A 14,816-nucleotide genomic window follows, 5' to 3' on the forward strand; every position below is an offset into this window, starting at 1 on the left:
AAAATGCTTTGTGTGGGCAGCTGGAAGCTGCATGATGAGCTGGGTCCCCAAGAGGTTTTTCAGAGAAATGAGGGAAGAGTGGGTCTTTGATGGAAGGAATTCAGTAGGGTTCTGGCAATTGGGCCTGTGGTTGCTCCCTCCATTCTCTCAGCCCAGACCTGCTCAGCCTGGACAGTCGCCTGTGTGGCCTAGACGTCTCCTCACTGCTCAGGAAAGTGGACAGTCCCCTTAGTTGGTTGAGACTTGCTGGCCTATTTGTTCTCCTGTTCCAGTTGCCTCCCTTTCTAGAAGAGTCTCTTCCCATTAGGGTGACCAGTCATCCTGGTTTGCTAACAGGGCAAGTGGGTACACTTAATAGATGACTCACAGTTGACAGCACCGTGCTGGTGCTGGGGGCACAGTGCTAAAGACGTCAGCTCTGGGCGTGGCTGGCGGAGCTGATGTCTGACAGCAGAGGCTGTCAAACATGGGTTTTGCTAGAGAGAGGTAGTGAGGGCCAGGGCCAGGGCCAGCAGGTCTGAGGGACTGTCTCATACAACAGGTGCAAGACAGAGGTGTTTGAAGGGGTTTTGCATTAGGAGAAATGGCTCCTTGTGCTGACAGAAATGGGGTAGGAATGAACATTTCAACGTGGCCAGGAGCTTGTCCATAGGCAGCGTGGTGGAAAGTCAGATGTTTTGGGGAGTGGTGGCAGCTACCCACTGCCCCCCACTCCCAACATTTGCAGGGCTGGGGGCAAGCACACAAATGGAGGCCTGTATATCATGTGTCTCAATATTTAAAAGTTATCCAGAGGGCTAAGGGCTCTTAATTCAATGCTCTTAATCTATTCTCCTACACTGTGCACGGTCTCGGTTCTCAGACTTTGGAGGAGAAAGCGGCTGCTCCGGAGATGACTCAAGTTCATTCTAGCAGCACCCCCCTGCTCCTACGAAGTGACTCACCTCGTGGAAGCAGACATGTCATTTCCTTGCCCTTTCATTAGAGGGGCCAGGACATGCATAAGGTAATGGAGGACCCAGATGTTCAGGCCATTATATCATATAGCAAGGGGGCACTGAGGAACTTGAAGATCCTTCCTGAGGCGGGTCTAGGGCTTACATTCTAACTCTCTCCTCCGAGCCTTAGGCTCCCCATATCTGGCCTTTTTGAGTTGCTGACTAAAAGTTCCATAATTTAATTATGTATAAGGAAAAACAATACACACACATTTACATATTCCATTTCTTTCTGATTTGATAGACAAAAGCAAAAGTAAGAGGTCTTCCATTTGCTTTGGGCCACATGAGACCATATTTTCACCCCCCACCTAAGAAAAAGCCTTGTTTAGATAGTCATTGGGATCTTTTTCCATTCATAATATTTTTAACATTTCTTCTCTCTCAAATACCTGACAGGTAACTCCAGAGCTCTCTGGCTTTACTACTGTGCCCCTAGCCACTGTAACTCTGCCATGAGGAGCTGTGCTGTGGGCCCCAGGACCTTTTGTTTTCCTAGCAGGCTCTGGAGCTCAGCTCTCTGGGATTACCTTTGTCTCTCTACTTACCAGCTGTGCTACCTTGGGTAAGTTATTTAACTTCTCTGTGCCTTGACTCTCTCATTAAGGATTATCCTTTGCAGTAGCTCATCTGGAAAGATGCTGCCATCAGTTCCTTCCCTCCCTGAATGCACCTGCCACTCCTCCATTGAGAAGGACAGTCCACCCCTCTACTCCCTTGAATCTGGGATGAACTCTGACCTCTTTGATGCCAGCCTGGCCAAGCCTTTAGGCAACTGCAGCCCTACCACCATGTGACTAGAACTACACATGAGGCTGATCCTAGCCTAACCACAGAACCATGTGAGATGGGTGATACATGTGATACATGGGTGTTTTAAGTCACTAAGTTTTAGGGCACTTTACCGCAAAATACACCTGTAATAAACACAGACAGCCTTCCTCACAAGCTTGATGTGGGGATTAAATGAGTTCATAGTCACTAGATACTGAGGATAGTGCCTGGCAATGCTGAGTTAGTCAGATTTTCATCACCGCCACCAAAATAACCTGAGAAGAACCATTTAGAAGAGGAAGGTTTATTTTGCAGCACTGGTGATTGAACCCAGGGCTGCTTCACCACTGAGCTACACCCCCAGCTATTTATATATTTTATTTTGAGACAAGGTCTTGATAAATTGCTCAGATCGGCTTCAAACTCACAATGCTCCTTCCTCAGCCTCCTGATAGCTGGGATTCCAGGCGTGAGCCACCAAGCCCATCGAGGAAGGGTTTACCATGGATCACAGTTTTAGAGGTTCAGGTCATGGTCAGAGGCGCCAGGGCGAAAACATCATGGCAGAAGGCTGTGGTGGAAGAAAGTTGCTCAACTCGTGGCAGCTGGCAAGCAGAGAAAGAAAAAGACAGGAAAGGGTCAGGGACAGACAGTCTCCAAGGCTATGCTCAGTGACCTACTTCCTCTAGCCACGCCCCACCTGCCTACAGTTACTACTCAATTGTCCATTCAAATTATTAACTTACCAAATGGATTAATCCACTGGTGAGGTTACAGCCCCTCATTTCCTAAAAGCTCCACCTCCGAACCTTGCCGCATTGGGGACCATGCTTTCGACACATGAGTTTGGCTGGGGGACTTCAGGTCCAAACTATAACGAATGCCAACTGCCATATAGAATATGTCGAATGAAGAAATGAGTGACCTCGGGCTCCGAGGGCATTAGACTCTCAAGCTAATAAACACTTATTCTGAGGAAAGAACCGTCTTGGTCACTCTGTTCTGGGTCTTCCAAAAGATACCTTAGTCAACGTAGATCAGTTGATGAAAGTGAAAATAGAGTCCTGGAGACCAACAGGCTCAGAGTTGGTCCCGCTATATGAGCCTGGGCAAGCCCCTAACTCCTTTAGTGTCCACAGCTTCCAAACAGAGACAATAATCATTGCCACTGTGACAGATGGACAGGAAGGACACTTGGGAAAGTAGTCGTGGGGAGCTCTTCAGTCTTACTGAGACACCTCATCCTGACCCCTCCATTTATGTTTTGTTCTGTTAGACATTAATCTGTGCTTCTGCTGGGTGCGATGGTGCACATCTGTAATCCCAAGAGCCTGAGAGGCTGAGGCAGGAGGATCGAGAGTTCAAAGCCAGCCTTAGCAACTTAGTGAGGCCCTAAGCAACTCAGTGAGACCCTGTCTCAAAATAAAATATTAAAAAAGGGCTGGGGATGTGGCTCAGTGGTTAAATGCCCCTGAGTTCAATTCTCAGTACTAGAAAAACAAGAAACAAAAACAAACTAACTAACTGTGCCTCTTAAAGTTAAATCCAACTTCCACGGTCCTTGTTGCAACCAATCTCTCAATGTCCTCAACTCCGTTGCCTCCTCCTCCTCCTTTGCTCCATCCCTGGTGTTCCTTAGACCACAGGTTCCACTCACAGGTGCCTTTCTCTGTATTTCTTCTCCCTTCGTAGCTGAGCTTCTTGAAGCAGGAGTTCTCACTCGCTGTCTCCACCCTCACTCCTCCATCTGTTTCCTCCTGCACCACCATATTGGAGCACCCTTGCCAAGATCACCACTGAGTCACTGGAGCAGGCTCGCACCAGCTCTCATAAGCCAATTGGAGGCCCCTCTTCCCATCGCCAAGTGCAGTGCCATCATGTAGGTGCCTTAAAACCATCCAGTGTTTTGAGTGTTGAAATTGGCCAATACTACAAACCAGGGCTTCCCTTCTCACCTAAGAGCTGGTTGTTAAACACTTACCAGAACAGTACTGCCAACAGCCTTGTAGTTGCTGGGTGCAAAGGGCACTTTCCAGATTTCCTGACCTGGCTTCATCTCCCCTTGAGGCACTTGTCACTCTGAGTGGATCTCCACCTCTGGCTTCTTAGCTGCTGCTCCCCCAACTTTCTTCCTCCTCCTCTGGCTTCACTCTCATGTATAGGTTTCTGGGTCACTCGGCTTTCACATATTGGTATTATCTGGGATTCTGGCTTCTTCCTCAGATAAGCTGCATGGGGACTGCCTCACATTCCCATAGTTTCAATAATTCTAAAACCAAAATGTGACCCTTGATCCCTTCCTAGCCTTCACTTCCCACATCCAATCCAACATCAAGTCCTGCTGATTAAATCTCCTACATCTCTCTCAAGTCCTCTCTTTTCTCTCCATCTTTACTACCACCACATAATTCAAGCCACTATCCTATCCAGCCCTGACCACTGTGACAGCTTTCTAATGGCTTGAAGTTCCTTCCCTCCCTCGCCCTTTTCCTTCCCCCACCTCCCTCCTTCCCTCCCTCCCTCCCTCCCCTCCTTCCTTCCTTCCTTTCTGTGCTGGGAAAGGAACCCAGGCCTGCATGCTGTTCAAGTGCTGTACCACTGAGCTACATCTCCAGCCTCCGTGGCTCTCCCTTGCTGTTAGCGGACAGTCCAGATCCTCAGCATGACGTGGAAGGCCCTGTGTGCTGTGGCTCCTGCCCTCCAGTTGGATCTTAAACTCATGTCTCTTGTGTTCTGGCCTTGACTGGCCTCCGATGCCCTGTGTTCTCTCCAGGGTAGACCTTGGTGTATGCCATTCCCTCTACCTAGAAACCAAACCCTGTCCCTCTCCAACTCTTATTCGTCTTTCAGATCTCAGCTCAAAAGTCCCTTGAGGAAGGTTTTCCTTGAGCTTCCAGACCAGGTCATACCCCATCAGAAGTCTTCCTAGCACCGAGTGGCTCTTCTTCATAGCACTGTGGTGAGTATGATCACTTAGCTTTCTGTGTTCTCCTCCAGGTCACAAGCTCTAGGGACTATCTGTTTTGCTCTCCTGTTGTATTCCCAGTGCTTAATTAAAGTATGTTTTGAATGAATAAAACACAACTTTCAAATCCACATCTCAAGTCAACCTCCTCTTCTGAACTTCAGCACCATGTGTCTATTTGTCTGCTGTCTATCCTTCCTATTGCTCACACCCAAACCTGGAGTCATCCTTCATTCCTCCCCCTCTCATTTTTTTTTTTAACTCCCTGGAACCTAAGTTACCAGCGAAGCCCATCAAATCTATCTTCAAAACCCCTTCAGTGTCTTAGCAAGATATTCTGTGCTTCCTAGTGGAAGAATATAACAACTAGAAAGTTGACTTGCTACTACAGACACTGTGAACAACCTAATTTCTTTAAAACTAATTTGTAAAGGGAGAAAAATAGACATAGAGGAGAAGCTACAGATTAGAAGGGAGACATGCCATCTAATTGCAGTGTGAGACCTATGTTGGATTCTAATTCAAGTTATTAAGAAGTTTTGCCAGGGTCTGGGGTTGTGGCTCAGTGGTACAGCGCTCACCTAGCATGCATGAGGCATTGGGTTAGATCCTCAGCACCACATAAATGTAAAATAAAGTTATTGTGTCCACCTAAAACTAAAAAATAAATATTAAAAAAAAGAGAAATTTTGCCAGGCTTGGTGGTACACACCTATAATCCCAGTGGCTCAGGAGGCTGAGACAGAAGGATCGCAAGTTCAAAGGCAACCTCAGCAAAAAAACGAGTTGCTAAGCAACTTAGTGAGGCCCTGTCTCTATAAATAAAATACAAAAGAGGGCTGGGGATGTGTCTCAGTGGCCGAGTGCCACCGAGTTCAATCCCCCGTACACACCCTCCAAAAACGGTAAGTTTTTACTTATAGGATTTGATATCAAAGAATGACTAATTTTTAAAGTGTGATTATCGTATAGTTAGGTTTAAAATGCTTCCTTCTGGCCAAGTGCAGGGCGCACACCTGTAATGCCAGCAGCTCGGGAAGCTGAGTCAGGGAGGGTTGCAAGTTCAAGGCCTGCCTCAGCAACTCTCCTGTGTGACCTGTGAGGCTCCAATGATGTGACCTCTGCCTGCCTTTCCAAGGTCCCCAACCCAACCCCAAGGCTTTTGGGATAGCCTACAATCCACCGTGGCTCCTTTGTTTTAACCACTCCAACTTGGACCTGTCCCCTCTGGTGAAGTCCCACTCAATCCCACTTCTCTAGCTCAGGGCTTCATAAATATCTATTGCTTCCTCAATCCTTCACTAGACTTAAGTTCCTTGAACACTCAGGCTACCTCTGTAGCCACAGCCTCGATAAAATGCTCAACACTCAAAATTAAGAACATTCTGAATAAATGGGTCTAAATTCTACACAAATGAGCATTGTTATATTGTTAGAATTTGTGTACAAAAGCTTCTTATAACAGGAGGAAAACATTTACTTCTATAATTACTCAGAAATCATAAATTTTATATTTATTGAAAAAAGTCAGGGCTGGGGATGTGGCTCAAACGGTAGCACACTAGCCTGGCATGCGTGCGGCCCGGGTTCGATCCTCAGCACCACATACAAACAAAGATGTTGTGTCTGCCGAAAACTAAATAAATATTAAAAAAAAAAAAAGAAAAAAGTCATTTTGATTTCCCAGGAAAACATTGAAACAAATAAATGTCTTAAGTGTCACTGATGAGATAATAAATATGACAATATTTCTGTTATAATCAGTCCTCCCATCTGTTGTCCAAATTTTGAGTGTACAGTTTTAAAAAATTGCACACCAAGACATTTGCTGACTGACCATCTTGTTTGAAGAACCAGGGTCAGAGGGTGCAAACTAAAAAGGGTTGCGTCTGTCTCTGGAAGATCAATTAATAGATGGACAAGATCTGAGGAGGGGAACGGTGAAGACTTTTTAGATATGGATGAAGTTGAAATAGAAGAACTGTTGCCTCTGCAGAGAAACATGGGGACAGGAAGCAGAGATGGATCAGTCAATCAGGGGACAGCAAAGGACAGCAATAGGAAGAGACCTGAACTAATTAAAAAATAGGTACAGGGCTGGAGTTGTGGCTCAGCGGTAGAGCGCTCACTGAGCATGCGCGAGGCCCTGGGTTCAATCCTCACCACCACATAAACAAACAAAATAAAGGTATTGTGTACAACTAAAAAATAAATTTTAAAAAAATAGGTACAAACAGCATTGCCTTGCATGATTTATTTTTATGCTTTTAATTCTGGTACTTTTCTCAACTGTTACAAGTTCTTTCAATATTAATTCTGTTATTTCAGTAGATAATGAAGTTAGTTTTAGTAGACAACAGTTATCAAAGTTTTGGTGAGTCTGGTTTGAATTGCCCTTTAGATACAAAATTGATGCTAGGCCAGTCATCAGTAAGCCAGAAATGTGAATTATTTTCCCTGTGTTGGTAACGGATAGTGCTGCCTGAGCCACTGACACTGGCCATTATACATTTGTGACTAATTGTATGCATTTGCAAGATGATGAGCTAAGGTCAAGAACATGGTCTGTGACAATGGAAGTTTTTTTCTTCATGTGAAAAATTGCTAGCTTATAATTGCATTATAATTTTACTCCATAGTCTTAAAAAAATGTAAAAACTCTTAAAAACCGGTTTTATAAAACCAGGTAACACCCCTATAGAGAATCAGGTGATGCTGAGCTTATGGCTGCCTCCTTCAGCCTGCTGCAGAGAGGCCATGCCAACAACCACCCCTAAGGCTGCACTGCTTTGTCACTCTCCATTCAGCATTTTTCTCTAAGATGTGGAGAGGTAACAAATACAGGCAGACCCCGAGTTGGAGTCCTGGCTCGCTCTGGCTGACTGTGGGACCTTCTCAATATCACTATAGGAAGGAGGAGGAGGACTACTTCAGGGCGGGGTTGTTCATGAAAGAGCCCAGGTAAAGACATATGCCAAGCAGCTGGCACTCAATCAATGTAATTTGTCTCCTGCGGGTGAGCAGAAGACCTCCAAGACAGCATTCCACTCTCTGAGGCATCATTACAAGATCAGGCCTATTCAAAACCCTCCATTATCGGAAGACCTCACTGTCTCTTATTCTGCTTTTCCTTTAAATGTCATAATCCATTTGTTTCCTAAGGATGTAAATCGGGACATCAAGAGGCATAAACAAGTTCGGCCACAGAAATATACTGAAAGAACAATATGTGAGACAGAGCTGTGATTCACACAGGTGAAACAGCTGCACAAAAGGATTAACACTGAAACATTTGAAAAGAGACTTAATGTAGGAATAAGCTATTTTAATCAAGCAAAAACAAATTTATATTCATTATTTCTAAAAATAAAATTAGACTTTTCCAACCCTTAACACCTGCATTTAATAATATCTTCTAACCAAAATACAGATGCTAAAACAGCAAATTACAATATATCTTGTACAGCATACAGTATGTTCACTGTTTACACTTAACTTTAATTCTAGTTGGTCTTTATGTACTCGATGCATACTTAAACATCACTCATAATAAAATTTTCACAATTAACAAAAAAAAGGTGACAAGGTTGTCTTAAAACGGCTCTGCTATAAATTGTATAGAATATACAGAATTACAAAGTCAAGTATTTTTTTTATCAAAATATACACCCCTCCCTGAAACTAACACAAGCTATCAACATTTTTAACGAATAATACAATTATAGAAAATATTTGCAAAATTATTTTTTCATGTATAAATATTCTGCCATATTTACTTTGGTCTAGAATTATCAGCATACGAGTCCACTTAAAAAATATCCACATGTGAGGGTTGGGAGACTTCACTACATGTAATAATTTTATATTTATAGCTTTAAATCAAAATAACTAAAATACATAATTTATTGACTCATAATCCTAACTCAGATGAGAGACAAATCAGTGGATCACAGGGTTGCTTTTTCAGTATTCTAATTATCAATCTGAAAGTGATTTTCATAAGCCCTTTGTGACTATCTCCTTAACAAAACCCAAACGGATGGTGCAGGTATACATATATACAACATATAAAATAAAGTTGAGTTTGCTTGCAATTTCCCATTTTCCTCTATTATATAATACTGCATGTAAGTGAAAGTAGATGAACAAAAGATAAATGCAGATACAATATTGGGGTTACTTAACAGCAAACTACTACGGTATAAAAAGGTCAACTTCAATCATGTCCTTTTCTGGGTGTTGAAATGTCTTCTCGCCCACCCAAATCCATACTAAGTCTTCTTCATGGACACATCACACTTGTCAAGAGAAAACCGAGTCCTCTGAGCGACTTCTTCATGATGATAACCTTCCAACCTCGGATGACCTTGGGTTTCCATCTGTCAATCCAATGAACATGGATGGCTGCTGGTCACCTTTGAACTCGATTCTGATTCTGCTCACACTGGTGATCAAAGGGTAGGAATGTATTCTCTCTCCCTCTATTCTGGCAGTTGTGAAAATAAGAATCGTTAAGTCCCAGCTTTCCAAAACCTAGTCCACATGACAGAATATCTTGTAGCGCAACTGGATTTCTGAGGGCAATGTTGATGGGACAGGTCAGTGTAAAAGAACGTTAAAGAATCACGTGGGCTTTTAGCAAGGGGCCTAGGTGTCTGCAGAAATGAACACAAAGCTTCTGAATTGGGGGATAGATTTCTGAGTCATATAATTAAGGGGCAGAACTCTATACTCCACCTCCCCAACCCTCAAAAACAAAACTACTGTTTGAGGTGAGGAAGCCTATCCTTTCCCCTTGCCTGCTCAAGTCATTCATGGGCCTGGGGGTGTCCTGCTGTCCTTCCATTTTATACTAGTATGGATGTGTGGGCTTATTGATCTCCAAGAAGGCTAGTAATCAGAGGGATTCGCTGTCACTCTCACCAGCACGTGTATGCCTGGCTACATCTCCTGGACACTCCTTTAGTGGAATGGGAAATGTCAGGTTTCCTTGCACCCTTAAGTCTGTCTGGAACAGATCCCCACATCCATGGCCGTGGCCTTAAGACGGCTGGAAGACTGCAGAGAGTTTCAGAAGAATGTGACCCTCTCTCATTCTCTGAGGTGAGGCCATTGCAAAGTAAGGTACGGCACAGGTAAAATCACAGGTAAATTCTGGGAAGGCTTTCCCCCACAGATAAGGCATGACCTATGTTTTCTGTGACTTGATTAGACTAGTTCTAGTAACAGCTAAGCCATAATTCAAGGGAACAGCACAACATTCCGTCTAAAAGCAAACGCATGCTCTTCAGTCAAGTCTACTCCTTTGTACACCAGTCCCCATCATTGGCAGATCTATTGCTTGTCAGAATTTTCTACGGGGGATATGGACAGTTCAAAGTTCTTGGGATTCATATGTGTATTTTACAAGGTTTATTTGCAGAAGTCGTTCTAGATACTGTATGAATGTCCTACTTTAGGTTCCTCATGACACACGTATTTTTCAGTTATATTGTGAAGTGTTTCCTGTGTACCCATTAATTTAAACACATTTTAAGAGTGTAGAAGCCAGATGGGAATAAATACTGTCATCGCTCATTTACCATTTCACATATTTTGAAGATGCCATCTTCATATCTGACCCTTATTTTCTCCAGTGATTAAAGACAGTTCAGCAGCCAGCTCTTATCAGCATTTACTATTAAGTTTTAAATTAGGCTAAAATTAAACTCCTCTTTCACTGGTAGAAATACCACAGCTAAGAACTTCATGAACTTTCACAAGATACTTGGGATGTTGGAGGATTCAGCTATTTATTTTTTGTGCACTTTATGAAGTTAATGCTAAAACTCATAGAAGAAAGATATTAGGATCCTTTTTTCTGGAGTTTTCACAAATGAGATTTTTTTTTTTTAAATACATTTCACTCCTTCATGACTGCTATTATGTGAACAAAAACAAAATTCTAAACTTAAAAACAACAACAAAAAAAAAACAACAAAAAACTTAAAAAAAAAAAATCCCCACCAACTTATCTTTCCGAAGATTTTTCGAACTATTGCCACTCAAAGGACATTTTCAACAATGGTCTGTGCATTATCTTTTTGATCACCATCTTCTGAATCCATGAGATGTTGATTCTCCGAGGGGTCTGAGTTTTCCTGGCTCCCGTCCCCCATTTTCTCCTGCTGACTTGGGTTTTTGAATAAGTGTTTCTTCTGGTGCATCCCGAGAGCTGCAGCTGTTTTGCAAATTTTGGGGCACTGGAAGCAAGCAAAGCCTTTCCCATTATGCTCCCGGATATGCCTCTGCTCATGATTCCTTTTCGTGGAGAGATACAGAAAACTCTGGAAGCAGAACTGACAGCGGTACCGCTTCTCCCCAGTGTGGATTCTCTCGTGGATTTTGAGGGTCTCGTTCAGAGTGAATGCCTTGTTGCAATACTGGCAGATGAACTCCTTCACCCCCAGGTGGATGCGTTCGTGTTTCTGTAAGTTCCCTTGCACCGAAAAGCACCGTCCACAGGTCTTGCACTGGTACGGCTTCTCCCCAGTGTGGCATCTCATGTGCATCTTGAGCGTGGAGGGGCTCTGGAACTGCTTGGCACACAGCTCGCAGACGTAAGGCTTGGAAGTGAGATGCCGGTGGGGCCTTCCGTTGCTTCCCGCCCCGGAGGCTTTGTCTCCGTCACAGAGTTCACACTGCAGCTTGGGCATCTCTTTGTTTTCTTCTTCCTCAAAGGCCTTGTCTGGAGGTGACTTCCCCACGGCACAGTCCAGTTCTGCTGGGAACCTACACCGGCTGCTTGGGCTTCTGCTGCCACGTTCTTTCTTCCAGTTGACCTTCCTCATCTTTCTCAACTGTCTGGATTTCTTTTTGGGCTTATAGTTGTAGTAAGGGCGCCACGGCTTGTCAGTGGAGTCCTGGTCGCTGGCGTCATCGAACACTTCATTCATCTCCACGCACTCGGATGGGCAAAGCCCCAGTGGGCTGTCTCTGTGGGTCTCTGGGTCATTCTCCTGCGGCAACGCCTCCTCCTGCATCTGATACTTAGATCTTCTCCCTCTTTTGTAAAATAATTTAGATCCTAGGATGTGCCTTTTCACAATGGCTTCGTTCCCAATTTTCACTGTTATTTGGCAAAGGGGGGCAACATTGCTATTTGTGGAGGTTCCAGGCAGAGCAGGTTTTGCAATGTAGGTTTCAATTTTACTGGTTTCTTCAACGATGTTGGTGGTTTTGCTCAACGACCCTCCGGGGTCAGCAGCATATTTGGGTTCCTCTGGTACCTCTCCCCTGTTAGGCGGAATAGCTTTCTTTTTCTCCTTAATGCTTTTGGGTCTGCTTGCAGATCTGCCCATTTTATCTATCTCAGGCTTGCTGTCATCTTTCAGGGGCTGACTGACAGCCGGCTCTCCGGGGACTCTCTGGTTGCTGCTGGCCGTGGCAGCGATGGAATTGCTGTGCATTATCACTGATGAAAACTGGCTACTGTGCACGATGACGGAGGGTGCCGAGCCACTGTAGCTGATCACAGAGGCTGAGTTCTCACTGCCATTGTTCAGAGACGAAACAGGCGCTTCCCCTCCCTGGGGGTCAGAACTGACGGCATTCTCAGTGGAAGAAACCGACACCTCAGTTGAATAAAAGTTGTTGTCAAGATCAATTTTCAAAGTCTCCTCTCCCCACTTGGTGCCCTCTGCGTTTTGTGCATTGGCAGAAGTGGGTGTGTCCTTACACGCAGACGTTTCCAAAGGGACCGCGGGACTGTTGGTCAAGGCGTTCGCATTCTCTTGGAAATTCAACGTAGGTAGGTCAGAGCTGTGTGGATTCTGAACGATGTAGGTGCCAGGCGCAGACTCATTCAATTGATTGTTTTCTCGAGCATTTTCATAGGAAGAATTGCGGTAGCTCTTGTAAGGAGCTCTCTTGCACTTCATAGGCAGGAGCCTATAAAGCTTATATGGATAGACAGTAGGCTTCAAGCCTCCATTGGCTGTTTTTTTGCTGATGGAAAGTCTGTGATCTATAGCATGGAAAGACTTCTGGTGGTTTTTTAGGATATAGTAAGTCATAAAAGTTTCAAGACAGAAAATGCACTGATACCGCCTTTCGCCTGTGTGCCAAATTTCGTGCCTTGTCCTGTACTCAGCCAACGCAAACACTTTGTTGCAGTAATGGCAAGGGTATGTTCTTCTCCATGAGTGGACATTTGCGTGTCTTCGGAGGCTGGATAAAGTCACATAACTACGTTTACACACAACGCAACTGTAGAGCATTTGCCCGTTAACAAATTTAACCATGTGGTCCGTGTCTGGCAAGGTACTTCCAGGACTGGAAAATTCACCAACCCTATTTTCAGAGAGTAACGGTTCTGGACCTGTGAAGGAACCTCCGTTCTGTCCGATGGTGGGATAGTTTTCTAAAAAGCGTTGGTTTTCTCCAGGGATGGGCACGTGGCTTGACCTCATACAGATCTGTTCATGCCGATCCAGTCGGTTCAGGGTGGTGAACTGTTTGTTGCAATACTTGCATACCAAAGGCTCCTGGGTTGGCTTGTGCAGCTGCATGTGGGCGCTGAGCAGAGCACTGCTGTCAAAGGATTTGGAACAACAGCTACAGTTGTAAACGAGCGGGGGGACCTCTGCTGCTGGTGGCCCAGGAACATCAGAAGACTGATTTTCATCTTCCTTGGAAAAATGGATGTCACCCTCCTTGCTGGGAGATTTGGAATGGGGGAGAACGGCAGCTGGCTGGGGACTTCGTTCCTGATGAACCTCCGGGGTGGTCACTGGAGGAGGTGGTATATTCTCTGTGGTTGAATCAGAATCCTGGGGTATGGAGAACGTCTTTGGCTTTCGGCATGTTTTCGGTTTTGCGGCAGGAGCCTCACAATTGTCTTTACCTGCCTTGGCAGGTGAGCTGCTCTCGGGCTCCCGCGCAGGCTGGCTTCGGTAGGCCTCAGTGATGGAGGAGACGGCGTACGAGTGTTCGGCCAGCGTGCGCACCGGCTCGGCCTCCTGGCAGACATCGGTCCTCTCCAGGCCAAGGCTGGCTGTTCTCATGGAGTCAGAGACTTTTTTGAAACTGGCCCTCAAGTCCAGAGGAGAAAACATGTTATTGCTGTTTTCTGTCTCGATGATGGAAAATGCATTGGTGATCCTGGGCCCGTTGGTGATGGCTGGTTCTTCGTGCCTTTTCTCATTTTTTTCTTCTTTGACCACTCCCTTTTCAGTAATACAGAACACATAAGGACCTGGGGAATTTGAGAAGTTGCGGTCGGTGAGATCTTCCAGGAACGATATCCCCAGCTTTTTCCCGGCAGCTGCAAGATCGGTGACCGTTTCCTGTCTCTTGACAACAACTGTGGAGCTGTAGATATAATTAAGTATTTCTGTGAACACTTCAGCTTTGAGATCATCCAGCTCCAGGACGTGGCTGGAAATACAGATTGTGTGGCTCCAAAAGATGTTTTTGAAATAAAGGCTCGAAGCGGCCAGGACATTGCTGTGGGCTTTGAACTTGGTATCTTCCACAATGATGGTGACATCACATAAAATGCCCCGGATGCGCTGCTCATTTAAGATGGAGAGCACTGTGTCACTGTGAAAGTCATCCTTGAAGTCCCTGGAAAGGGACATGACTGTCATCTGAAACAAGAGGAGAAAAATGGTCAGAGCCCCTTCCACGAGTGGCTTATTTCTAGATGCTTCACAACTTCTGAGAAAAAAATTTTTTTTTAGTATGAAAATTCATTTTTTAAAAAAAAATTCTCATTTTGAATTGAAATCAAGACTTGGAGTCAATATTAGAGCTAAATCTTTCTCTCGCTCCAGCCTGTTCTCATACCATTGCTAATAGTTATCGTGGTTGGAAATCCTCCCAGAATGCTCTGTTTCCCCTTCCCCCTCCCAAGCTGTAACTGTGTATACGTGTCCAAATTTGTGGTGGTGGGGGGAGAGGATAGTGTTTGTTTTTCCAAATGCCAAGGGTCTCATAACCACTCTAGCATGTTGCACTGACCCCCTCGAGCTGGGCAATGTCCCGTTCCTGCCACAAGCCTCCCATTTGTTCCCAAAGGCAATCCTGATGATCTGATC

The 14,816-nt window shown here is 44.8% G+C and overlaps 1 protein-coding gene across 1 annotated transcript in view; it reads right to left on the reverse strand.

The window, feature by feature from the left end:
• Positions 1 to 6,976: 6,976 nt before the first annotated feature.
• Zbtb38 (zinc finger and BTB domain containing 38) overlaps positions 6,977 to 14,816 on the reverse strand; it is a 74,477-nt gene continuing 66,637 nt past the window's right edge. The window contains exon 6 of the mRNA XM_046431811.2: positions 6,977 to 14,366. Coding sequence (XP_046287767.1) covers positions 10,782 to 14,366 — 3,585 coding nt within the window. The 3' untranslated portion in view covers positions 6,977 to 10,781. The remainder of the gene's footprint in view (positions 14,367 to 14,816) is intronic.

Source organism: Marmota monax, unplaced genomic scaffold (assembly GCF_021218885.2).
Source record: "Marmota monax isolate L192 unplaced genomic scaffold, Marmota_monax_Labrador192_F-V1.1 WCK01_AAM20220418_F8-fsc00022, whole genome shotgun sequence".
Taxonomy (NCBI): Eukaryota; Metazoa; Chordata; class Mammalia; order Rodentia; family Sciuridae; genus Marmota; species Marmota monax.